Source organism: Panthera pardus, unplaced genomic scaffold (genome assembly GCF_024362965.1).
Source record: "Panthera pardus isolate Hobbes unplaced genomic scaffold, ASM2436296v1 HiC_scaffold_17, whole genome shotgun sequence".
Lineage (NCBI taxonomy): Eukaryota > Metazoa > Chordata > Mammalia > Carnivora > Felidae > Panthera > Panthera pardus.
The window spans coordinates 9,293,440-9,319,734 of record NW_026526732.1 but is presented as its reverse complement, the minus strand read 5'-3'; the positions used below and the strand labels follow the sequence as shown (position 1 = coordinate 9,319,734).

The 26,295-nt window shown below is 46.8% G+C and overlaps 2 protein-coding genes and 1 long non-coding RNA gene across 3 annotated transcripts in view; 1 reads left to right on the top strand and 2 right to left on the bottom strand.

Moving 5' to 3' along the window:
- TMEM181 (transmembrane protein 181) overlaps nucleotides 1-17,528 on the top strand; it is a 74,439-nt gene extending 56,911 nt beyond the window's left edge. Inside the window, exons 7-17 of the mRNA XM_019412684.2 lie at nucleotides 1,760-1,840; nucleotides 3,590-3,689; nucleotides 4,267-4,397; nucleotides 4,604-4,695; nucleotides 5,895-5,952; nucleotides 8,252-8,354; nucleotides 8,959-9,010; nucleotides 11,180-11,262; nucleotides 12,349-12,438; nucleotides 13,794-13,860; nucleotides 14,284-17,528. Of these exons, the coding sequence (XP_019268229.1) occupies nucleotides 1,760-1,840; nucleotides 3,590-3,689; nucleotides 4,267-4,397; nucleotides 4,604-4,695; nucleotides 5,895-5,952; nucleotides 8,252-8,354; nucleotides 8,959-9,010; nucleotides 11,180-11,262; nucleotides 12,349-12,438; nucleotides 13,794-13,860; nucleotides 14,284-14,362 (936 nt within the window). The 3' untranslated portion in view covers nucleotides 14,363-17,528. The remainder of the gene's footprint in view (nucleotides 1-1,759; nucleotides 1,841-3,589; nucleotides 3,690-4,266; nucleotides 4,398-4,603; nucleotides 4,696-5,894; nucleotides 5,953-8,251; nucleotides 8,355-8,958; nucleotides 9,011-11,179; nucleotides 11,263-12,348; nucleotides 12,439-13,793; nucleotides 13,861-14,283) is intronic.
- Nucleotides 8,990-11,032, bottom strand: LOC109245370 (uncharacterized). The gene is made up of 2 exons (XR_002070838.2): nucleotides 10,065-11,032; nucleotides 8,990-9,533 (listed from the first exon to the last, which is right to left on the bottom strand). It is a non-coding gene; the product is annotated as an uncharacterized LOC109245370 (long non-coding RNA).
- A 668-nt stretch (nucleotides 17,529-18,196) lies between the features above and the next one.
- Nucleotides 18,197-26,160, bottom strand: DYNLT1 (dynein light chain Tctex-type 1). The gene is made up of 5 exons (XM_019412685.2): nucleotides 26,066-26,160; nucleotides 23,136-23,177; nucleotides 19,569-19,692; nucleotides 19,113-19,190; nucleotides 18,197-18,599 (listed from the first exon to the last, which is right to left on the bottom strand). The coding sequence occupies exons 1-5, from the start codon at nucleotides 26,090-26,092 to the stop codon at nucleotides 18,529-18,531; spliced, it is 342 nt and encodes a 113-aa protein (XP_019268230.1). The 5' UTR covers nucleotides 26,093-26,160; the 3' UTR covers nucleotides 18,197-18,528.
- Nucleotides 26,161-26,295: the final 135 nt, after the last annotated feature.

Here is a 26,295-nt window from a genome sequence, read left to right as displayed (position 1 = left end):
TTGTTTTGTCCTCTTGTTTACCACCCCCCCTGAGAAATTCAAATATACATCTTTTAGGCCATTTGAAGTCGTCTCATACTTACTGGTGTTCTGTTTATTTTTTGCTCCAGTTCATTTAAAATCACTTCTCGTCATGTCTCCACATTCTCTCATCTCTGCAATGTCTATTCTGCTCTTGTTCCATTTCCAGGTTTCTCCCTCACATGTTCAGACTTTCCTCCAGCTTCTCACTGTCTTTATCTGCTAATTCTATATCATCTGTGATACCTGGGGCAATTTTGATTGATTAGTTTTTTCCTCGTTATGGTTCCATTTTTCTTGTTTTTTCACATGTTTAGTATTTTTCTTTTTCCTTTCTTTTTTTGAGTACAGTTGACACAGTGTTACATGTGTGGTATTTTTTATTTAATGCCAGACATTATTGATGTTAGATTTTGTATTCTTATAAATAATCCTTGAGCTTTGTTCTGGGATATTGTCAAGTTACTTGGAAATGGATTGATTTTTTTTTTTTTTAGGTCTTTTAAACTTCACGAAATAGGGCCAAAGCAGCATGAAATCTAAGGGTACTTGTTTTCTCACCACTGGGGTGAGAGCATTTGTGCCCCTTTGTGTGTTTTTTTCTGTGAGAGCAGGCACTATTACTGGCCCTCTGTGAGTGCCAGTGATCCATTTCAGAGATTTTTTTCTCCCAGCCGAAGGTGGTTTACTCACACTCATGCCCTGATCAGTGTTCAGGTGGAGATGTGACAAGGACAGTCTTTAGCAGGTATCCAGGTCTCTCTCTTACAGCTCTCCTCTCTGTACTCTGTCCTTTGAATCGCAGCCGGTGGATTGTCTCCCTGGACTCCCAGCAGGTGTGTTCGTGATGCTCTGCTTGGGCTCCCTCCCTGCCATGGCTTGGGGCAGCTGTAGGGTGTACCGCTCTTATCAGCCAGAGATTATTGTCCTTCATTATATCTGTCCAGGGTTTTAGGTTGTGTGTGTGTTTACTTACCTGTGTGTGTATGTGTGTATTTTAAATGTTTCAGGTAAGTAAGGTAAATCTCGTGTCTGTAACTCTGTTCTGAAGTAGATTTTTTTTTAATTGCTCAGATGATTTGAATTCCATGCATTAATACACTAGGGCTCATTGGCCCAGTGCGGTGCCCTGGGGTCTGGTGATAAATCTGGCTGGTGAATGAGGTTGGAAGGGCTGCCTTCTGCCTGCCATTGGCATGTGCTGCCTGCATCCTCAGCTGTGTGAGGTGTACACTTGATAGGGGTGAATCTACTCAGCAGGAGAGCTGACACCTGTAATTCCATTGTGCTTTTGGTTTCAGATTCATATTTGTATGTTTCACTTAATCTTTTTTTTTAGAACATCCTACCTACTCACATTTTCACATCTTTTAAGAATCTGTTTCTTTTAATGGAAAGCGTAGCTTTTTCTAATAAAGGGATTGACAGTGTTAATTTTCAATATCAGGTTTAAAAGCAAAATGCTCTTGTGATTACAGAATGATTTGTCTGCCAGATTTATCATTAGTGCAAACCATTTAAAACTATTTTCAATGTTTGATAATTAAGATTTTCTTAAGTCTGTGCTCTTTAACATAAAAATGTACTGTTAAAATTTTAGAACATATGAGAAAGTATAAGGAAAGAGAACATTTAAAATTAAAGCCTCATATCAAGACAGAACTATTATTAATAATCTGGTGTGCTTCCTTTTAGATGCATATATCTTTTCAAATTATTTTCCTACTTTGCATTTTAGTGGAAGACTTATGACCCTGCATTTTCCCAATTGGAAATTTGGTTCCGATTCGTCTTTGTGGTGCTTACCTTCATTGTCACTGTAAGTCCTGTTTGTCCGACAGACCATGTCAGGATCCTAACAAGGGCAGAGTTACTTTATGAATGATGATTACTGACGTATGACCCAAACAGGAGATTTATCTGAACTCTGAGACGCTCCATCCAGTGGGCCAACCTGATATTACCAAATATCCTGTATGTCTGCTGGGATGCTGCAGGGCAAAAAGAACGATGGAAGAACTTCCATGTAATAGTGATTACAGATCGCTGACATTTAAGTAAATGCTCATCAGAATGCAAAGACCATGTCATTTAACCTGTATGCCATTTAACCTAACTTGTTTGAATCATCTTCTTTGCATGTAGGCAGATACAGCAGGGACATTCTTTGGTTTTTACATGTGGGAAATCGTATGAGACCTTTCAGTCTTTGGGTGTTTTCAGGAGGCAGGCCTCAGATGAGTGGGTTTGGAAGTGCAAGCTTCTGTCTCATTTGCGGTCTGAGTTCAGCGTCCACAAGCACCCTGTGACTTTGGGGAAAATGCTTACCCTTAAAGCACAAGCGTTCCCCACAAAGCCCCCATCAGTGCTGATGAGAATTTAAAACTGGAGGAGGAGGGGGTGTGCCTTGGTACTTAGTGCCATCCAAAGGATGGTGTTCTGCCCATCAGCTGCTTGCCACTTGCTGATGCAGAGGGTGTGACATTCAAGAGATCTGTTGAGTGTTTGCGGTGGTGGCCACTCCAGTTGCCACCCAAGGATCACTTGGTGCTTTACAGTCTGACGGTACACAGCAGGACATAGGCTCGTGGGGGGTAGGCACGTGAGAAAAGTGCCAGATGGTGGTGACATGGGACCTGGGTGTGGATGGAGGGTGGGACATGGCCTCTGGAGTATAGTAGAATATGCAGAGAGCTGGGGATTGTATTGCGTTCCCAGCCATGCTCTGGGCTCCCCAAGTGAACTACTAAAGGAAAGTGGAGAAGTGCCATTTATATTTGGTCAGCAGAAATCTTTGCTGTTTCTTGAAGCATCTCTAATGTCTGAGTTGCTGCTGCCACACTCTGGGGCCCAAAGAGCTGGCACCCAGGGCACTATGTTCATAAACCAGAGACATGAGCCTCAGCCTAACAGACCAGGAGAAATGGCCCATTGGCCCAGGAAGTCCAGATTGCTCAGAAAATCATTGGCATATGTAGATTACAGAAAAACAAAACAAAAAACTCCAGGTCTTTTTATACAGATTGTGTAATGTGTTAAAGTACTTGAAAGAAACTTCTACGGCTCAATCAGTACACCTTCTTCAGGGACGTGTTTGAAAACATACACATCTAGTGACCATAGTTATTAGCCTCATTCTCTTGGTTTTTGTTCGGGGACCCCCCAGTGCCCTCCTTACAAGCTATAGTCATCCTCAGATGTTGCATGGCTGGGAGCGTGTGGCCTGTCCCCAGGGAGGTCCTCTGTGTGGCTCTGTGGGGCCGGCCTTATAGAAGTAGCCTGTCCGGGAAGGGGAGGGTGGGTGCTCTTCCCTTTTGCAGAGGGGTTATGGCCGGTATATGTTCTCTGTCCCCACCTGCCACTACGAGAACAGCTTGTGGCCATCTTACCCATGGCCCCTTGGCAGACATTTACCATCTCCTCTCAGTTGACACTGATGGTCTCAGCAGGCAGTGCAACAAGGGGTCAACTTCGAGGTTTGGCTGACCATCAATTTGGGATGGCTTACCACGATATTAAGCAAGGTATACGCAAAAACAGTAACTCAAGTGCCTGATTTGGTCTGCAGTGCCTGTTTGCCCATTCCCTCCGGAAGTTTTCCATGAGAGACTGGGGGATGGAGCAGAAGTGGATGTCCATTCTTTTGCCTCTGCTGCTGCTTTACAATGGTAGGTGCCCGTTTTTATTTTGGAGCTTTCAGCTCTAAGGCTTAAAGCTGGAAGGTGTCCTAGAGAGAGTCTGGCCCCAGAGTCTCTAGAAGAGCGTGGGAGCCTCTGAAGGAACAGGTAGCAGCATCCCCCAGAGTGCATGAGCGCTGTTGCACGGGGATGTGGCAGATGCCTGGCTGCTTTCACAAATAAGTGATCGCTTTGGTAGTTAAAACCTGGAAGGGCTACAGACACAGCCGTCTTGGAACTTGGCTGAAGGCGGCAAACACTGCCGTCTGTTCCTCTTCCCCTGCTTCAGAAAGCATTTGCTTCCAGAGCCGCAGCACTGGGATTCCCAGGCCTGTGGGGAGGAGCGGATGGCGGGAGCAGACGGCACTCTGTAATGATCACTGGAGCAATCTGTTCAATGGCTTTCAGGTTTTTTGAAAAACAAAACAGCCTTTAGTTTACTACCTCCCTTTGGCTCTGCCTGAGGAGAAGGTGATTGTGAGTTCTGCCCTCACAGAGGGGACCCGAAGCCCTGTGCGGGGTGGGGTGAGCCTGCCTTCATCAGGCCTTTCTGCCTGTTGCATTCCAGATCCGTTCTTCCCCCTCTCCTTTCTGGTGAACAGCTGGTTTCCAGGCATGCTGGACGATCTCTTTCAGTCTGTGTTCCTGTGTGCCTTGCTGCTCTTCTGGCTGTGCGTGTACCATGGGATACGGGTTCAGGTGAGCACCAGCCCTCAGTGCTGCCAGTCCAGACTTTGGCAATAGTCCTTGAGGTAAACTTCTCCTTGAGAATCTGTCTTCAGCCTCAGTCAGCAGAAGCTTGCATGCTATGTGGAAATGCTTTTATCTATGATCTAGTATGGTCTGCTAGACGCTAATGGTTTGGTCGAATTACTAACTTATTTCTTACTTTTTTTGATTTTTAGGGAGAAAGGAAGTGTTTGACTTTCTATTTACCTAAATTCTTCATTGTTGGACTATTGTGGTTGGCTTCTGTTACACTAGGAATATGGCAGACGTGAGTAATTTTGTTATGTGTGAAACTTCAGGCATGAGAAGCATTTGACAAAGGTGGAAAGGTCCACAGTCTCACTATATTTTGTGAACTCATCTGGAAAGGAATCTGTCACCAGGGTATCAAGACTGGATAGTGTGATTTGACCTGAGGATTCATTTTTGCTTGAATGTCACGTCAGGTAACACAGTCCTTATAGTCTAGTTTGGAAAATGAAAAAGTATGTGTCATTTTAGCTTGCCCCTTCAAAGTGGCAAAGACATTGTCTTTAGGAATGACGTTCAGGGGTCCTGGCTCATCCCTGCCCGCCAGAAGCTTTAGTTTCTCCTTGGGCTTACATCTGTAAACTCCGATCCCTGCACCAGCTCCCAAGGCTTGTTGATATTAGTAGTTTTGTCCTGTAAACTGGGACCACTGTAGAAGCCTGATGTGGGCACAGCCTGATGTATCCAAGTAGGATTTTCTATAGAAATGAGTTCCATTTCAGGGGTATGATTTTGGCACTTGGCACGTCTGACTTCATGGCCCATGACAGCACTCAGCCCACCTCGTCTCCCTTCCCCGTCCCTGCCTGCCACCTCAGCTACCTAGTTCCATTTTAAAATGAGTTGCGTGGTGGGGTGCCTAGGGGACTCTGTCGGTTAAGCGTCCGACTTCAGCTGAGGTCACGATCTTACATTTCATGAGTTTGAGCCCACATCAGGCTCTCTGCTCTCAGTGCAGAGCCAGCTTTGGATCCTCTGTCCCCATCTCTCTGCCCGCTTCCCTACTTGTGCACACTCTCGCTCTCAAACATAAGTAAACACTTAAAAAAAATGAGTTGCATGGAAGTTGGTATTTACTTTTATAACTTTCTTTGTGTACTCAGCTATTCTGAGTGCCCATGAATGCCATTGAAAAGGTGCCTTAAAACAGTTTTTGGCCTTGCAAGAGAAATAGTATAGGGATTTCTTTGAAATGAAAAATACTGCAGCCTCATAGTACTAATGACTATGGGAAAACAATTAAGTTTAGTAGCACCAGATGCATTTTCATTGTGAAATTTAGGGTTTCTTATAAATTTAGGATTATTTTTAAAAATCTTTTACTGTTGGTTAGCAAGGAGTTTATGTTAATAAGTTTCTTAAAAAGCCAAGTGAAAGTATAAAATGGAAAGTACTAGTTATTAATCTATGATATTTTTTATAATATTGTATTTTCAGAGTTAATGAATTACACGATCCAATGTACCAATATCGAGTTGACACAGGAAATTTTCAGGTAAGAATTATTAATGATGCCTGGTGTTTTTTTTAAATGCCGTTTTTCAAAATTACTGAACTTCATAACTTAAATTGTGTTGGGGACATGAGCTCATTGGCTGGCACTTTGGGGGAGAATGCAGAAGGTTCATGGGTGCAAAATTTGGAAAAAGGTATTTGAATAGTATAAAAAATAAGCTTTTAAAAACACAGTTGTTGCTTCCATTGCTTGGTATATGGTTGAGGCACAGAAGAGGTGTCAGATTTAAGAGCATTGTAGAACAATTAAGAAGACATTTTTGTTTGTTTAATTCTCTAAAATAGAGGAAGGTTTCCAGCTAATGAATGATGTGGCCAGGCTGGCTCTGTAGGCGTGCAACCCGGGCAGTCACAGGGCCCAGCGCCCTGGGTGATGCTCTGCTCTTGCCAACCCAGAATTCTTTATACTTTCGAACAAGGGGTCCTATGTTTTTATTTTACACAGAGGTTCACAAATGGCAGTCAGCCCTGAGTGCGGCTTTCCCTTGAGTCTCCAGGTTTATCTGCATCCCTCATGTCTTGCAGGGCAGCCCCTGTCAGACGCAGCTGGCTGCTCAGCCCGGGTATGGATGTGCATAGGGCTGGGGGGGGGGGGGGGGTGGGGAGAGCACCGCAGAGGGAGCCCTGGGAGGAGTCTAGGAGGGATGTTTCCAGCAGGGCAATCCCAGAGGCACAGAGTTGGATTCTGAGCTTGGTGACAGCCAGCATTTCTCTGATGCTTTGCAGAGCTTCCTGTGAAGTGATAAAATCTGTGGCTCTTTATGGGAATGGCCTCTGAGAAAGAGGGAGGTTTAGTGAATGATGGTATCTTGAAAGATGTATAATGTGTGTTGAGACTACACATGTCATAGCAAACAGAATAAGCCCTGATTCTTAATCGAATTTCAGCAAGGAAGTGCCAGTAGCCTTTCCATTCCATTATTTAGAAGTTTGAGGAGTTTTGAAGGTCAGTCAATGAATGCCTTTTGAGCAACGTGCCATGATTCTTGCTCTCAAAGAATGCATGACCTTGTGAGGGAGAAAAAGCTTAGAAATAAGTACAGACCAGTATTGACAAGTGTGCAGTGTCCTGACAGCTGTATCCTTACATACAGTGGGCCCAAGTTACAAGTTATTTGTGTTTTGTCCTTTTTCTTTGTCTTTTATTTAGCCTTATAATGCTTTAATAAGTTTTTTGTGGGGAGGGGCTGCACCTGGAGTGGAGAGTAGGGGAGGCATTCTGGGCCAGGGAAGGGAGGAATTGTTCCAGACTTGTGTGGGGCCACAGGGGGAGGAGGCCATGCAGGAGACCTGAGTCAGGGCAGACTCAATGGGGGCTGTGCTCGAGAAGGGCACCCACACCCTAGGAAGGCTTGAGGTCCTGTGTATGAGGGGCTGGGCTTCAGAGAAGCCTTTTCTCCCTGAGGGCAGGGCACTAAAGGAAGGGACAGGGAGGAGCGGCTTTGACACATTCTCATGAAGATTCTACAGACCCCAGTGATGGATCACATACTGGGCTGTAGGTTGAGCATAATTCCCCAGATTTAGATGAAATAATATAAATTCATGCTAATCTGTTATTGGAGCTTTTGTCTGGTCCAATCCCCTCATTTTTCATATGAGGAAACTGAGGGCGGTGAAAGGTCTTGCCTGAGGTCACTTGGGGTCAGTACCTGGGTCAGTGTGCCCAGCTCCCTGGATGGCCTTCGGGGTAAAACCTGTGTCCTGGGGGCAGCATCCCAGCCTGTTTCCCTCTGTAAAAGGGGGCAATGCTGCAGTCTTAAAGAGTTGTTGTGTGGGTTGAATTGACCAGGAATTCAAAGCACATGGCCAGCACTTAGAACGACTTGAGCAAGGCAGCTGTCACCTGTCCCCTTCTCAATCAGTGACCTAAGTCTGTTACTAGAGAAAACACTGGAAACCAGAGACCTAGTTCTAGGAAGCTGAAAAAAGCTGAAGACCCAGCACTAGTGTATTGAGCACCTGCTACGTCCCAGGCCCTGTGCTAGGAGCTTTCCATGTGTCATGGAAGGAGCTTGGATTCTTGCTCATCTGATGAACGAGGGCTGGGGATGCCCACCCAGGTGAGCCACCCGTGCTCACAGATAGGGTGAGAGGCTGGGTCTGGATAAGGAAGTCACAGTGGTGGGAACACATCCTTGTTCTGTGTTACGGAGTGACCTTCAGGATTCTAGGCTCCTTTTAAAAATGTTTGGTTTTCCTGCTTGTGGTGGTATTGGAAAGAGGAGCAGCACTGAGCACCCTGTTCTTATTCGATTGCCCATCTTGTGTCGTTCTAGGGAATGAAAGTTTTCTTCATGGTGGTGGCAGCTATGTATATTTTATACCTTTTGTTCTTGATAGTGCGGGCCTGTTCCGAGCTACGTCACATGCCTTATGTAGGTAAGTGCCACATCACAAATTGCCCAGGGCAAGGTGAGCCAGGAGTTGACCTCACATGGTGGGAGGAGTGGCCAGAGTCCACCCAGCAGGAGGCCTGACCTGCATGGGGACCCATCGCATTCCCTCAGGCTAGAGACCAGTGCCTTTGGTCCCTGGGGAGGTCTGGTATCAGGGCTGACTGGGTAACTGTGAGCCTTTTGGACAGTGCCTTAGGCCAGCACTGAAGGGAGGCCTGTGGGGTAGAAGCCACCTGGGGCCCTGGGTGCCATTGTGGCTTTGGAGCTGCCTGGATCCTTCCAGAATCATACCTATATAGAGGAGGTGGCCATTGTGGTTTTCCTGGTCCTGAATCCGGGCAACTCACCTGATCTCATAGGATCCTTTCCTTCAATCTGTCACAACCAAATAATAATGGCCATGGCCTCTCTGGGAGGTGGGATAGCATTTCTTCTGGGCTTCAGGTACACACAGGCTTAAAGTCCAGATGGAGGAGAGGTTTTGTTCAGGAGGCTTTGTTTATTTTTGTTTTTATTTTTAAGGTCTCTGAGCTGAAAATGAAATTTACTTCCAATGTGGTTTAATGGGGTATTTATTTCTTTTTCAGATCTCAGGTTAAAATTTTTGACTGCATTAACTTTTGTAGTACTTGTCATTAGGTAAGAAGACTTTATTTTTTTGAAAGAAACAAAACCGTGAATTTTATTTTCCTACCATGAATATCTTTCTCCCCCTTTTACAAAGTTAACTTTAGGGCATTTCTAGCCAAACATATTCACTGGGTCAGAGAGCCTCTTGCCCAGGGCAGGCGCTGAGTGTGCACAGTGGTGGAGCGAGTACAGTTGTGTTGATTGTGCCCTGGGGAATGAAGAACGTTGACTTGAACCCAGCCGGTCCAGTGCTGGGGGAGCTCACTACTTGCTCTGATGTCACCATGTAGGTGGATCAGCCACAGAGCAACTCAGGTTAAAGAATTAGAACACCACGCATGTACTTGGCACCTGGCATCCTTTTGGTGCTCTAAGTAGAGGACTGAGTACCATAGGTGTCCTTGAACCCCATGTGGTGGCCCCGACAGGAAGGGATGCTGTACCTGGAGACTACGAAGGCCCAGGTGACCCAGTTGTCCGTGTGAATCAATGCCAGATCATTGTTCGGTCGTTTGTGGTTTGTCTCTTTCTGCTAAAATCAAAATCCAGAGGGAAAGAAATCTAGTTACCTGCTTTTCTCTCTTGGTTGTTTGGGTGGCAAATAAATGGCAGCCAGCCCTCTTCTTTGGCCCGAGCCACATGGGCTCTGAGAGGCCAGCTTTGCAAGGAGGCGCTGAGGTCCCCGGCTGCTTGAGCAGGCAGACTCCTGTGGGCACCTGCGTCCCTTCCCTTTCCCGGGTTGTGCACGTCACTCATCACACTGCGTGAACTCAGCGTGGGCTTCCAAGTGAGATCCTTCAGAATTTGCGTTTGCCTGAAAACAGCAGTGCCCGTATCACGCAGGCGGGCCCTCTTCATCTCTTGGTGCGTGTGTTGTCTCCCACCTCTCACATGCCTCCTCTCACACACCCCCTGTCTCACACACGCGCTCTCTCACACACCCTCACGTCCTTCAACACCTACCCATACTCCTCACACACCTCTCACACAGTCACACACACACTCTCACACACACTCTCACCCTCTCACACACACACCCTTGCCCCCGCCCCCCAATCCTTACCCTCCTGCTACCCAGTCCACAGGTCAGGAGTGGGATACTTGCAGTGCCCTCCGACGAGTCTTAGAAGTTGTTATGCCCTCATGGTCTTTCTTCATACAGGTTCAAGGGGATTCGTTTATTTGCCCAGCAGACCTGTACCGAGTGTCTGCTCCCTGGTCAGCGGGCAGACATGTTCCTCCCGATGGTGGTGGTTCTACTCCAGGGGAGGAAGACGGTGACAAGTAAATAGCAGTCCCGTCGTGAAAACAGATGTGATGATGGCAGGAGAGGCTGTGCTGCAGGTGGGGAGGGGAGAGAACGTCTCTCTGAGGAGGTGACGGAGGCCTGACGATGAGCCCTGGAAATACATGGGCGCTGGGGACAGCCAGTGGCTTGGGGAGGAGAAGGAGAGGAGATATCGCAAGAGGGGAGGCCGGGAGGGAAAGAGGCCACCGGAGACGGAGAGGTCAGGGCAGGGTCCGCGGGCCGCCATGAGGAGTCCCAGTTTGTTCTCGGTGATGGGAACCCTTTGGAAGGGTGGAAGCCCTGAGGTGAAGGCTTAGATTGTCAGCGATCAGTCAGGCTCCCAGTGGAGGACGGGCCGCGGGGAGGGGAGACGAGCGCAGGGGAGCGGGTTCGGAGGCTGCGGAGCTCCGTGTCAGGACCTTCGGTGGTGGCGCGCGCGGCCGAAGGCGGGTGTGGGGTGTGGGGTGTGGGGTGTGCGCACAGGGGTGCGGCGCCGCCTCACCGTGAGAACCCCGCGCGGAGGAGGGGTGCGTGCTGAGGAGCCGTGGGCTCCCCTCTGGGCGCTGTCGTCTGCTGTGGGGACCCGTCTGGGAAGCGTCCTCGAAGGCGGCTCGAGAAGGGAAGGAGGACGCGGCGGGCGCTTCCGACCCCGAGGCGAGGCTGCGACGCGGCCTGCGTCGACGTTAGCCGCTTCTACCCCAGCCAAGGCAGGGTTGGTGTGCGCGTGCGCGTGTTCGGGTGCGTGTGGGCGCGTGCGTGCGCGCGCACTCGGGCCGTGCAGACCTTGTAGCGAATGGACGGTGTGAATTGGGTGAGTGGAAGGAGCTCTGGGAAGCTAGTGCCACTTCCTCGTGTGTTTTTACTTACTGTCCCTACCCCCTTTTTTCCAGCATCGTCATCCTTTATTTAAGGTTTGGAGCGCAAGTATTACAAGACAATTTTGTAGCTGAACTGTCAACTCACTACCAGAATTATATCCTTTCAATGGGAGGCGGCCGCCGGCCTTCAGGAACACGCTCAGCGTGGAGTGGTTGGCGTGTTAGGTCTGCAAACGTGAAGAAGAGGAGGGCCCCTGCGCTGTGGTGCCCTGTGTGCTGCGGCCCCGCCACCGCCCTCCCCTGCCCTCCCCTGCGGGCAGCGGCCCAGGCCCAGCAGGGCCAAGCTGTCCCAAGGGACTCCCGCTCCCCAGCTGCTCTCCCCGCCACCCTGCTCTCCTGTCCGCCTGCTGGGGATTCTTTAGGAACCCAGGCTCCATCCAGAGCCTCGCCTCAATCCCGGTGCCCACTTCTGCCCGCAGAGCACTGAGGGAGACTGAGCCTGATGGGAGAGTCCTCTGTCCCCATCACTGGGGTGTGTCCAGCTGCAGTGTCCACAGGTGGTGGAGATTAGGGTGGTTTAAGCCTGTGTCCCCAGAAAGGGCTCAGAAGTCCCGGTTCCCAATGTGCCTGGGGCCAGTGGGGTGGGCTCCTGGGCTCCGAGCTAAACCCTTCGGCTGTCTGGCAGCTTTAGTGTTCTTGCCGCACCCTCCCCTCCCTTTCTGTGATGGCATCCATCAGGGGGCGCTTTGGAGTTTTCATCCCTTGTATCTCAGGTTCTTCCCCTGGGCCTTTGTACATCCTTAGAGTTCATGCAGGGTTTGTCAAACTTCAGTGACCGAATTTCACACTAAAGTTTTATCAGAGGAGTCCGTAATGCAGAGAAGACGAAGAGAAACTGGTTCGAGAAACTGTTTCCCGTTCTTCCTTTCAGTCTTGGTTTACCCATATGCATGCGTGGCCATCCTGCCCTTTGGTCCTGCCACCTCCAGAGGTTTCCATGGAAAGAAGACAGCACGGTGCACCTGTTGTTCACAGGTGACCTTGAAAGGTTATTGTAACGTCCAGCTGTGGGCTTGCCCTGTGGCTTCCTGCCGTCTGGGCTGTGCAGCACTGAGGTACTCACTGCTGGTTAGCAGTAGCAAGGACTGCGGGTGGTTGGACGGAGGCAGCCAGACTGAAAGCAAAGACGCCAACTGAATACGCAGTGTTCGGGGCTGCTTATTTCCCTTAACCGGTATCACCAGCTGAATTCTTATCTTTCTATGGCTTGTTGAACTTTTACCTCTACACTTTGGCTTTCGTGTATTCTCCATCGAAGAACGCCCTGTATGGTAAGCCTCCCCTGGGGCCAGGACGCTGGCCAGATAGCGTCACAGAAGTTCAGGACCCACCTCCTGGGTCCCCTGTTAGTGCTGGGCACTGGGACTCTTATTTATTCATTCATTCATTCATTCATTCTGTAATTCATTTATTTTTTATAATTTAATCCAAGTTAGTTAGCACATGGTGCAACAATGATTTCAGGACTAGATTCCTTAAGCCCATTTGGCCTATCCCCCGCCAAACCCCTCCAGCAACCCTCTATTTGTTCTCTATGTTTAATAGTCTCATGTTTTATCCCCCTTCCTGTTTTATATTATTTATGCTTCCCTTCCCTTATGTTCATCTGTTTTGTATCTTAAAGTCCTCATATGAGTGAAACTGTATGATATTGGTCTTTATCTGACTGACTTATTTCGCTTAGCATAATACTCTCTAGTTCCATCCACATAGTTGCAAATGGCAAGATTTCATTCTTTTTGTTTGCTGAGTAATACTGCATTGTATATATAGACACCACATCTTCTTCATTCATCCATCGATGGACATTTGGGCTCTTTCCATACTTTGTTGCTGATAGTGTTGCTGTAAACATTGGGATGGGCACCATGACTGTTTGGCAGAGAGAGACACGAGGTCAGTTGCAGCGTGAGCTCTGAGGCGTTAGAACATGGTATGTGCTGTGTTATTATTACATAGTTAGTGGGTCTTAGCACATATGAAGTCAAGTCTGTTGGAGACCAGTGCCATGGCCATTCAAGGAAAGCCAAGGTGCCAGTTCCCCCCCGCCCCAAAGAAGAACTAAACTCTCACACAGGCAATGAGAAGGATGAGAACCTCCTGGAATGTGGGCAGGGAGATAGCCTTTCGGGACCACCACCTGACTTTCATGTTGTGTGAGCTCTCAAAGCGCCTTCATGAAAATGTCTTGTTTGAGCCTCACAGCATCTTTATGATGAAGATGCAGTTACTCCCATTTGAGGTGAAGAAACCAGACAGAGGCTTGCTTCCCAAGGGCGGGAGGGAGGACAGGCACCTCTGGTCTCCTGGGCATTTTCCGCCCCTGCTCCCTGTGCGGACTTGGGAGAAAGTAGCCGGGTTGCAGCTCCTGTCCGAGGGCTCCCCTGGTGCCTCTTTTCTCCCGGTGCTTCCACCAGTCGGTCTGCCCGGTGGCCTGCCCAGTGGCGATGCTGCCCCTGGCTTGTACATGAGAAAGCACGCTGGGGAGGCGAGATTTGTTCAGGTCACATAGATAATAAATGTTGGAAGCTGGGATTTGAATCCAGCCCTTTCTACTCCTGTCCTTTTTCTGTAGCATCCTGCCTCCCTAGGCTCATGCATGAAAATGCTCTTTGTTGGTTTTCAGAGTCCCAGCTGAAAGACAACCCTGCATTCTCCATGCTGAATGACTCCGACGATGATGTGATCTATGGGTAAGTCACTGCCTCTCTGAAAGCTGGGCTATAGTGAGCACTCGGCCTGGGTGTACGGAACAGGTGTTAACAATCCTAAAATGATTTTCAAGGCATTATGACCTTTCTTTTACCTGGGAGTGTCATGTGATTCCATGGTTTTCTGTTTTCACATTGTTCTGACTAGATGGAGTGGCATTCCTTTTTTTGAACACTTACCACGAGTGGTGACCACAGGAGGAACAGTTCGTTCTGACGTTGAGCCCTGGTGCTTGATGGGGGGGGGGGGGGGGGGGGAGGAGCAGGCGGGGGCAGTTGGCTATAGAAATGGGGAGCACAGAACTATGAATGTGTTCTTGCTAGAATGGCATGTCAGTGTGGAAGAGGAGAATAAATGAGGAGCTGTCAAAAGCCGAGTGGCTTCAAAGGTCTCTTTTGTGACAGGAGTGACTATGAAGAGATGCCTCTGCAGAACGGCCAGGCCATCCGGGCGCAGTACAAGGAGGGGTCTGAGAGTGACTGAGCCTCGGGCTGTCCTGCAGCACCGCTTCCTGGCCCTCCGTGCTCCTGCTGGTGTTCAGGCTTGTGTCGTGAGCAGAGATTTCCCGGTCCTTACTTGTTTACGTATTTTTGAAAGGAAAACCAAAACCAAGGATAAATTTAAACATTGGGCCAAATTTATTGTTAGAGTGGCTACATTTGTTTGGGAAGAGAGGTGCTGATGAAAAGTGTAAACAGGCAAATCCTTTTTCAAGGGTTTCAGATGAGAAAGGGTTTGTTTTTAGTAGTGAGGAGGAAATTACTCCTGTTTTTAGTAGGTTTTTTTTTTTTTTAATAATTTGCTAACTCCAAGTCCACGGAAAGCCCTTATGAATGAAGTTGTCAACATGGTGACGTTCTCTCTCCCTTTTTTCTCTGCCCTGTACCAGTTTCGACCCTTTAAACTCTAAGGGAAACCTATTTTTGTGCCTGTCTCATGAGGGCAGCCTGAGTGGCCAGCGCTCTGGATAACCACGCATGTTAAGTGACTCGTAACTTGTCTGTTGTGTGAAATTTGTGTCATGTCTCACTAGAGAAATGGTGGGCGAGCCGGTTCTAGCCCTTCACTGCCCGCCCCCCACCCTGCCCCCCGGGGGCGGAACTGGCATTGTGGGCTTCTGAGGAGGACTGGGTGAGCTTCATAAGGAAAGGGTAAGAAAATTGACAAGTGCCAGCTCTTGTTGGGAGAGGTCTTGCTACCATACAGTTTTCCAAGGGCCTGTGTACACACGTGTGTGTATGTGAGGGTTACATGTATATGAACGGATGTTGCTGTGATTGGGGTGGGGAAGAGGGTATCCATTACAGTTCCCATGGGCTGTAGTTTCTACAACTCCATTAACGATGACACCCTGTGGAACTTTATTTTTTTCATAAAAGCTAAACAAAGGATGGATAAAATATTATAGTTTCTTTACTGAAAAAAGGTTTTTCAGTTCCTCATTTGGAACCTAGATGAAAGAAAGTAAAACATTTTTGATGACTTGTGGAAGGAAGCACATCTTTGGGTAGAAGGTCACTTGATGGGAATCATGCCCCACCCTCTCGGCCTCATACAGTGGCCTGGGAAGATGATGGCTTGCTCTGGAAAAGAAAAGTAGTCTGAATCTGTGGCATCGCAGAAGGCCCTGGAGAGTTGCCAGTTCCTTTTTGTCAGAGACTAAGTGTAGAAGTCTGGTACAGATACCTCCTTTGCTTTTCCTTTGACACGCACAATAATGTCTGTCTTGAACTGTTGACATACGATCATTGCTAACATCCTGATTGATGGCATGGCACAGGATAGGATTGTTCGGCTCTGCAAACAGTACCTACATTTTCTTCATCTATGCATTAACTCTTAGATTACCAAGCTAAAAATCGGATTTCACTTTAGACAATGCTGGAACCTTATAGAGGTTCATGAGAGACTATTCATTATGACTTTACCTCTTTGTGTTTAATTTAAACTTTAGTGATAACGTACCTTTAATATGGATTCCATTTAAATTTGTTTTTAAAACCCTGTAAATATGAAAGTTTGAATTAAAACAACTGTATTATTGCAAGGGTAATTCGAGTTTACATGGTTTTTACATTTTCAATGGTGTGATTTCTTTTTTTTTTATTGTATTCAGTGGTATTGGAAAAACTTTTCTGTTACCAAATTTTTCTTCTACTAACTATAAATAATTTTATGTAAATTGATGAAAACTTACTTGGACTGATTAATGTATTCTAGTATGTGATATAGTTTACAGGTTTTAATCATTATAAAATAACTGTCCATAATTTGGAATGCTGTTATTTATCAGTAAACTACTTGAGGCATTTAGCCATACACGTTAGAACTTTTTAAACCTTGTCTTTGTCCTGTAGTATAATTATAAACTGATGACTGATATCTTCATACTTGAGTCTTCATGGTATCAAGTCAATGAGATGAAAATATGGGAGTATTTATTTACTTTTTATAACTAAGTTGGAGACAAAAAAGGTATAAAAGTAAGTACTTAAAGGGAAAATGGTTCTTTGTTAAATCGTGCATTTTGGATCTCTGGTGCATCATATCTATCAACAAATTACACACTCCATGTAAAAATTTGCTTAAAGTATATAGCATTTAGCATGTATTATATATGCCGTAGATATTAGGTTCAAACACTAAAGTCTGCCGGAAACTTTCGGCAGTAGCAAGAAAAAATTTTTTTTTTCTTTGGAGAGTATCAAAGTTTTGCAAACTTAAATTATAAATTCAGAGGGCTGACTTCAGTTCTTGCATGGTAATGGCTTGTATAACATCATCTTTGGGATAATTTTTTATACTGGTCCAGTCTAGGGGAATCTGGAAGGTGCCTGTTGGTATTTCAGTTTCCCTAGGGAGAGCATCATTATCCATGTGGGTAATAGGTCTGCTTGATTTATTATTAAATCATTACAGCAGTGAAGTGATGCAGTTTTCTCTCTCTTAAGCCCCATTTGAAAGGCTAGAGAAGGGGATATATAAAATATATTCAAGGTTTGTAAGATTGTTCCTGTACATAATTACAGATTGCAATAAAAGTTAAGATACACTATGTAAACCCAGCCCACTAAATGGGCAGGTTACAAGACAAATGTCACCAGCCTCAAGTATTTCCTGAACTATTTACTGAAGGTACAGTTGTTAAATGGGTTACGGTGTGGTCAGTGACTGGTTTCCTGGAATCCTTCTCACAGGGTAAACCACGGGAGCTCATAGACAGGATGATAAGAGATAGCTAGTACATACTTAAGTCACTAGAGAATATTTATGTATTTTGAGGATTTTAGAAACCAGTTGCCTTAGAGGTTAGACTTTTGGAAAAAAAAGATGTTAATCTTTTCCCCAGGCCAAAGGGAAGTCGCTTTCGTCTGTGACATCTTGTTATCCTGTTCATGTTGACCTGACAGGTTTTAGATATACTGGTAACTATAATACCACACAATGAAACACAGAATTTTCTGCTACTGAAAACTGCCTTTTTACAAAAAGCCTGTAAATATTTATAAAATAAAAACAACTTTAAGCTCAGAAGAACGAACTATGTATTAGGTCTTGGAACTGTGTCAGTGAGCACAGTAACACCTGATCACAGAATGATCATTGTAATCAATCAAAAGTGAATAAATGTTTGTTTATGGCAAACTTACACTTTGGGAATGGCTTCATTCTGAGACTGCCTTTCTGGTAAATGTTAATAAATTTGAAACATTCGGTCCTTATTTATATGTGATGTATTTGCTCTTGTGTGTGGACTTAATTTGGCCATTCAGACATGAGTGCCTCAGGGACAAAAGGAGAGCTTTTTTCAATTCAGCAAGCAGATATAGAAGCCTGTCTTTATTACAGTGCGAATGTGCCTGTGGATGAGCACTGAGAGGAGGTCACAGACTAAGGCTTGGGGCCCACCCCTCCCCTTACTTGGATAAGATTTTAAATCAGATAATCTCCAAACACGTTTACTGACTTATAAATAATGGTCTAATTGTGGACACAAAATGAATGTTATGAAAGCATCTTGGAAGCCTGGATGTACTAAAACATGTTTTTGGTGATTGATTGCTACTGAAAAATGGAGACTGGGCAGCATGTGGGGACCAGAGCTCTCTGGCTGGAGTAGGAACCAGCTCACCCACTCCCAGAAGCCAGTGGAATCCTGGTCCTGTGGGTAAAAGCAGCAAATCATTGTACTGAGAAGACTAAAGCCAAACTGTAACTTTTCCTTTTTTGTTTTTGCAGTTTTAGACTCTAAAGTCACTAATGACATTGAAAGAATTCATTTGTGGTGTTATTTAGACTATGAAGAAAAACACAGACTTTAAATTGGAATAATTTATTACTCTAACCAAAGTACAAAGTGTGGAAAATTAGTGTATCTGAATCATTCAGAAGAGTAGAGAAAGTTTCAAACTAGCAGATTTCAGTTTTTAGCACCTTTGAAAAGAAATAGTTAAGACGAGTGGCAGCAGAGGCCTGACTGCCTGGGATGGCAAGTCCTCGGACCTGGGGGTGCTGTTCGCAGAACAGGGCCAGCCTTTGGCTTTTCTCTCCATCTGGAGAGCGCCCCAAGAACCACGCTGAAGGAGGACGAGAAAGGCGTTCACCGGCCTCCCGGAGGGCCGGGAGCGGAGCGGAGGGTCGGCCGCGGCTCAGATGGACAGCCCGAAGGCGCTGACGATGCAGTACATGGTCTTGTTCTCCCACCGCACAGTGCAGCTGCCTGTGGGGAAGAAGGCACAGCGTCACTCAACTCGGGAAGACGGGGGCTCGCTAGTCTGACTTGTCACCTTTCTTCACGGCACACAAAGAAAGAAAGCCAGTAAGTCTCTTCTAGGAAATGTGTTAAAGGTGAGTCTAATCATAAGCATGCATTCAAAAAATTTGTTTTGAGAGAGAGAGACAGAACGCAAGCAGGGGAGGGGCAGAGAGAGAGGGAGACACAGAATCTGAAACAGGCTCCAGGCTCTGAGCTGTCAGCACAGAGCCCGACGTGGGGCTCGAATTCACGAGCCACGAGATCATGACCTGAGCCGATGTCCGATGCTTAACTGACTGAGTCACCCAGGCGCCACTAATAAGCATGCATTCAAACACGGGAAATGTCCAAGCACACATTTCACAAAATACTGCTCTGAATGATCTAGATCTCAACAGGATCAAGGAGGCGCCTCAAGGCCTTCAGGGAAAAGAAAAGCCCACGACAAGCCTTCACAAAACACAGGGAAAACCATACCGTCCGTAGAGCTGTCCCAGAAGCAGGAACTTGCCGTGTGTAACCCTGCTCCGTTCTTCTGCATAATTACACAGGTCACTTCAATTAAAACAAACTTTTATTAGAGAGATACACTTGGCAACCCTACTTTAGCCTACTCTGGGCATATACATGCAGATCACGTGGTTGATGTGCACGACAAAATATTATCAGGGTAGATTGGTCCTATGACAGTGACACATCACACCCTTCCCATTCCTTCACCACATGCCTGTTCTAAAGTAGCTGATCTGCAATGCTGGGAAATCCTGTGCCATGCGCCCTGCAACTGTTCCAGCCAGGCGGGTGGTAATGCACACGACACCGCGACCAACTGCTACTGGGAACTTCGAGGTCAGACACCACACTGCCACACGTGCCTCTCATCAGTATTTAAAGAACCACCGACAATATATATGAGAAGCAAAAATGCATTACCGATGTATTTAAATGGCTTGCCCAGCTTGGTGAGTTGGCTTAAAGTCTGTTCGACTACGTTTGTGGTCCACTGGTTCACTTTGCTGTGCTGATAGGCGTTGCCACCGATTGCACTTTCTATAGCCTAGAACACAAAGGACAGAGGTCACTGCTGGCAGAACACAGCCAACACCTTCCAGGTAGTACTGAGTTCATCACCCTAAGAACTGCTAAAATACAATCTACCTGAAACGTAAGCTTATTCATCACCATGAGGACTCTTGTGCAAATACATCCTTTGCTTATCAGTGTTCTATTTCATTAAGGTTTATATTCATTTTTAAAAATCCACACTTATATAGAGTCTGTCAAATTTTAAACACATTTTGACTGAATTTAATGTTTACTGTTGCATTTAGTACTTGGAGATAATCAATACTTTTCCTACTGAGGCTAGAAAATATTTCCCTTTGTCCCTTTTTTTTTTTTTTTTTGAGAGAGAGAGAGAGTGAGCGAGCATGCAAACGGGGGAGAGGGGCAGAGTGAGAGAAAATCGGGCTCCACACTCAGCACAGAGCCTGAAGCGGGGCTCGATCCCACAACCCTGGGATCATGACCTGAGCCAAAATCAAAGAGTCGGATGCTCAACCAACTGAGCCACCCAGGGGCCCTTGCCTGTTCCTTTCTTAAAAATATAGTAGATATAAGACTTTATATGGGTTGTCTGTACAACTCAATGCACAAACCTATCCAAATAATCATGTATTCAAAAATACTTCCTTTAGGGGCGCCTGGGTGGCTCAGTCGGTTGAGCGTCCAACTTCGGCTCAGGTCATGATCTCACGGTCCGTGAGTTCAAGCCCCGCGTCGGGCTCTGTGCTGACAGCTCAGAGCCTGGAGCCTGTTTCGGATTCTGTGTCTCCCTCTCTCTCTGCCCCTCCCCTGTTCATGCTCTGTCTCTCTCTGTCTCAAAAATAAATAAACGTTAAAAAAAATTAAAAAAAAAAACAAACAAACTTCCTTTATCCAGCATCTTCTGGAACTATATTAACACAGAAGTACACTTTTCAGATTACAAAAGAAAGACCCCTATATATTATAAAAATTATTTTAAGTTTATGATGAATTTCTCTATCTGAAATTCCTGGTCTTTTTCTGTGTTGTGTCCCGGTGCGGGCTCATGTTATGTACGTATGTCTGTATTCAGGAATACATATGGCCGCTTGCCCCTGCTCTTGCTGTGTAGTGAGGCTGCAAGTCTGTAGTCAGGCTATTACCATCTGAAGATTTTCTGGGCCTTTTACGTTGGTTGCCAGTGTGCCTGCCTCTAAGCCACTTCCTTCTCTACCCCTTTTCTAACTTTGCTGTGCTGGAAACCAGAAACCCGAGTTCTGATGACAGTTGTGACCTAGATAGAATGTAAACATTTGGCGAGGGCCCAGTTCTGTCCTCAGAGAAGCAGAAAAAAACAGTCCTGGGCTCAGAGCTGTGCACATTGGAGACGGAATAGGGTCTATTGTCTGGAACATAAGCTCAGTGATCTTGCTTTTGAGGAACAAAGAGCTACCTAAGTCCCACCCTGGTTTCTACCTGTCTGTCCCGGGACTCTGAGTGGTGACATGAAACACCCCACATGTAGCACCCGGCCTTCCTCTACATCTTGCCCCCACCATTGTCCTAACTCCTTCTCATCCTGACATGTTCTGCCCCCCTCCCCAGCTCGTAGCATAAAATGGGACTGGGAGATAGGCACTCCTGGTTTAAGGGGACCCGGTTGTTAGAAGATCTGGACATTGGTCAAAGAAAGGGGGAGGCACCACTCAAGCTCAACTCTGGCAACTGTCCACATACCCTTTGGAATTCAGTGTTTTTCAGGGAGGAGGAAAACTCCACTTTTGGACGCACCCAAATTTATTACTACCCAATCCTTAAAATAGCTCAAGTGAAGAATTAACCTACTGCCAGGGGTGAAAAAGCTGTCAGGGCCGGTGACCACATGAAGGTACTACAGGATATTACTTCAGGCCTCCACGGGGCCTGGGAAGGTCTACTTTTAACCATACCTGCTGCAGGCAGTAGAGTCTAAGAGGAGGCCGAAAACCAGCGAGAGCAAAGGGGACTTCACAACAAGCCAGCCCCACGTGTCACAGGTCCGGTGTGGCTCCCCCCACCCGTGTTCCATAAGAAACATCATGTGTAGGAAAACCGTGAAAAGCACACCACTACAGATCCTGCACGACCACCAGGAGATCACGTGGGACGGTGAATAATGTACATGGTAGGACGACGACATTCTGCTTTTTGGTGTTGGGTCACGAAAATAGGTTGTGATTCTTCATTATTCTGGCGTTCGTTAGTAATCTGTTTGCATTAGAGTCAATTCCCCATTACACATATCTCAACTGGTACTATTTTTAAATTTTTTTTTTTTTTAATATTTACTTTTGAGAGAAAGAGACAGAGTATTGGGGGGAGGGCAGAGAGAGAGGGAGACACAGAATCTGAAGCAGGCTCCAGGCTCTGAGCTACAGAGCCCGATGCGGGGCTCGAACCCACGAAGCGTGACCATGACCTGGGCCGAAGTTGGCCATCCAACCAACTGAGCCACACAGGCGCCCCTCAACTGAGACTGTTAAACGTCAATCATCTAATGGCTTTCTCCTGGCCAATGGCTTCAGTCTGGTCTCAATTTACACAGGAAGGGAAGGAGACTAGGAATAGCTTTCTGGCCTCATTCCTGCCCCAGGCTCCCCCAGTGCTCTGCACTACAGCCCCATCAGCCTCACTTCAGTCCCTCAAACATACCAAGCACAGTCCCACCACAGGGCCTTTGAACACGTGTAATGCCTGGAACGTCTACCCCCTCTTCTTGCAGAGTTAACACCACTCCTACTCATTCTCCAGATTCTAGCTCCGAACTCACCAGATGGGTCAAATCCTTCAGAGCACCACTTGCTATAGCAGTTACCACACAGGGAATGCAAGTTTACAATTCCCAGTATGATTGACAGGTGCCTGCCTTCCCCTGCCCCATACTGTAAAGTCCTTGAAGGTCGGTCCCTAATGCCCCCTTGCAATGTATTTTTTAAATGAATGAAGAACAAATACCCTATTTTGTCTTCCACTGTCATCCACTGTCTTCCATGCATCCACTGGGGCATGGTCAATAATGATAAAATAGGTAGTTTAGGAATATACGAAAAATAAGCAGGTAAGCCCCAACTGGATCACCAGGTCTTAAGTAACCGGAAGTTACTCATTTTTTTTTACATACTCTTTATTCAACACCAGAAACATTTATTTGTATACCATGACAGGAGTCTTTTATGCTAAAAGGTTATAGAATCAAACCTTAGTAACATTCAATAATAATGTCAGTACATACAGTTTCCTGTCTGGTTTAAAATATATAATTTACATAATATGGGAGTAATTCTGATCTACATATTCACTGACGTAAAAACTGTTATTTTAAATGCCAAAACACACAGGCTCAGCTGAAACAATTCCAAGACAGTATTTAAAACACGTTATTTTACTCATAAAGCCGTTAATCAACATTTAAAAAATAAGCATCTTTCCTCTTACCTCTTTTACAATGTTGCTCACTTCATCAACAACAAAAGCAGTCTGTAAGGAAGAAAATTAGTTAAGTTTCATGGCTTTAAAAGATCTGTTTCCACTGCACTGATTAATGCAAATTTAGGTAATGAACATAATTTAGAAATGAAGACTTAGAAATAACTGAACTAGATTGTTCATTTTACCAAGGAAAACACTACAATGAGGCTCAGAAACACCAAGTGGCTCTTCTAGAATCGCAGAGCTGGTACAGTCAGGAGTCTAGACAATGTATATAATTTAAAGGTTTTTGCTTTGTTTTAATCATGCCATGGTCCAAAAGACTGACTCCACTTTAGATTCAGTCTCTCTAGCCATTTCAACTGGCTGCTGGGATCATTAACAAATACAAAAGTTTACTGACTGACTTGATTTTTGTTTACATTAGTGAACACTCTGCCTGATCAAACTCATTAGGAGGTTTGACACTTAAGACATTTCTGTTTCTGTTTTTAACCACCATTAGTGATAAAGTACAATGATTAAACTATTTCTGATAATTATGTTTTCTTCTCAATGCTGTCCTACCTCAAGACCACAAAACCAGCTGCTAGCACAGCTGTTTTCCACAGGTGTGTCAGGATGAGCTGGGCTGCTGCAGTAATCTAGAGGCAGAGTTTACAAATGGGTTTTCTTTACACATACTGTACATTTGGATGGGTACAAGGTTCTGTCTGAATCCTGGGAACAATACTGAGCTCTGGACATTCCTTCTAGAGGGCAGCCCGAGGCCCTTAGTCATTGTGAATCCTGGTGGAATAAAGTCAGAGCACCCTGCTTTTGGCAGTGAGTTTCCCTCCCAGCTGGGACGCTGTCCACTGTGGCCCCGTCTGAGCAATGCCCCTTTCTTTCCGGGAGGATCACGAGCAGACTGCCTTGAAGCCCTCTCACTTGCTCTGCTCAGAAGGCATACTTGGGAGACAAAGCCAACTCACCAAATGATGAAAATTTGCACTATCTTACAGGTTAAATGACTTCTTGAGATTTAAAAAGTCTTCCAGGGGACTTCAGTGATCCTAAACCATACAGGAAAATCCCTGTGTGACTATCCACATTGCTAAAATATGGAAAAGGTTGAGGGGCATTTCAGTGGAGATTTAGTGGAAAAGTAGAGCAGTTGTACAGAATCCACTGGGCAATTTCAACTTCTACAAGAAATAGGAACAAGGAGTTGAGAATAGTCTTACAAAGGTCCAGATATTTACATGAAATTAGAGGATATGCAGAAAAGGCTTAGTTCAGAAGCTGTTAGGACTGGCATCCATTAGTAAATACCTAAGGCACGCCTACTAGGAAGAAGTTGCCCTCTTATCATGCAAGGGCCTAGGGCTTTATCTCCTGTAAAACACATGCTCTGTTCAGCCCCTTCAATCCTCAGATCTGTAAGTGAGATCTGGAATAATGAAGTCACTTAGCCACCTCATTGGTGGGAGAGCCAGAATTGAAATGCCAGTATTAAGAGATTTCTCTTACAGGGTCATTTCCGTTTTTAAAGTTTTATAGATATTCCTATAATATGAGCCATTTTCCTACATGAGTTTACAGGGAAAAGCTTTTCCTTTGCTAGCTGCTTACGCACCATGGATCCACTTGGTTTTTTACCAGCACTGAAACACAGGATTGTGCTGCCAAGTCGCATGGTACAAGCATTAGAATTTTTTCCCCCTCTAAACATCCCTGCTTAAACTAAGTTTCAAAAATGGTAAAATAGCAAACCTTACCAAATTCATCTATCGTTTTTATTTTTGACAGGCTGCATAATCTGTAGGACTCTATTTCAACAAGAATTACTACTTAGCAAGGAGAAAATGGGCAGCAAGAATTATTACTTAGCAGGAAGAAAATGGGCAAATATTTTTCTATAATAGTAGCATCCATCAGCTATAGTCCCTGAATGCATGTTAAACTGAAGGAAAGCCATGTTACCAGCCCGCTGTTAGAATGTCTTCTGCTTGGCAAATAATTGTGTGCTTTACCCTGCTGCTTCTTCATTGAGGCAAGAAGAGATTATTTTTCCCAAGTAGGAGTTATCATACTGACATCTCAAACTCAAAATGAAACCTAAGGGATGGTGGCCACGGTGGATGTAAGCACCACACTGAAGAACAAGGTGCGGAACGGAAGACAAAGGCAGGCTCTCCTCCTGTGCGCTTCCGCATTTTGCAGGTGCATCAAATCCATTACTGAAGGGACTTAGAAGATGTGACTGGACGTGCGTGTCACGCATATATGTCACTCTGTAGTCTTCAGTTACAACAGCAGACGCACACGCGGCGGCCTTCAGCCTTCCCCACCCATGGACGTGGAGCACCTAATCTAGGGTGGGGGGTCTGCACCACGGAATAAAGGGAGCTAGTGATACCACTCTCCCGGCGGCCCTGCCGGCGTGGAGCAAGGTCTGGGGGCGCGGCTGGGCCGCGGGCGTGGAGCGGTTCGGGGGCGTGGTGGGCCGGCGCGGGGCCAGGTTCGGGGCGGGGCTGGGCCAGGGGCGCGGCGGGCACCGGGCTGGCCCGGGACGTGGGGCGGGCGTGGGACGCGCCCCGGGGACACCCGGGGACGCCCGGAGACGGGAGAGGCGCGGCGGGGTGTTCCCGGCCGCAGGGAGAAGTCCCAGGGCTGCGGGCCCCTCCCGGAAGAACGACGGGGCTCACGCCGCCGCGCGGGGAGCCCCTGCCGCGCCCCGCCCCCCGGGCAGGGTGACGACGCCCAGAGCAGGCCGGGCCGGGGGTCACCGCGAAGCGCTCGGCAGGGGGCCGGTGCCGTCAGCCTGCACCTCGGACTGCCGCTGCCCACGTCCAGACGCGGCCCGGGTGCCCACACACGCCCTTGGCTGCCGCCGCCCACCCGCGCCCGGGGCTCTCGGCCTCCACCCTTCCTGTTGCTGACCCGGCGGTTACCTCCTCGGCAGCCTGGTAGTCTTCCATCTTTCCTCCTGCACGTCGCCTCCGCCTCCCTGAGTAGCGCGCACCGCGCAGGCGCACTCAGGCTCCGCCCCTCAGGCTCGCGCCTCGCCCCGCCTTCCTTGCGGGCCGGCGCAGCTCCAGGGCCCCTCCCACGCCGGGCTAGCGGGGCTGGGGACTCGGGATCGGCCCCTCCTCCCGTCTTCCGCAGGGTGGTTTCCGTGGGA

Coding starts and splice junctions, on each gene's coding strand:
- DYNLT1 (XM_019412685.2), bottom strand. CDS start 26,092: ATGGAAGACTACCAGGCTGCCGAGGAG. Junction 19,693..23,135: donor TGAGCAACATTGTAAAAGAG/GTAAGAGGAAAG, acceptor TTTGTGTTCTAG/GCTATAGAAAGTGCAATCGG. Junction 19,191..19,568: donor CAAGCCATTTAAATACATCG/GTAATGCATTTT, acceptor TTTTAATTGAAG/TGACCTGTGTAATTATGCAG.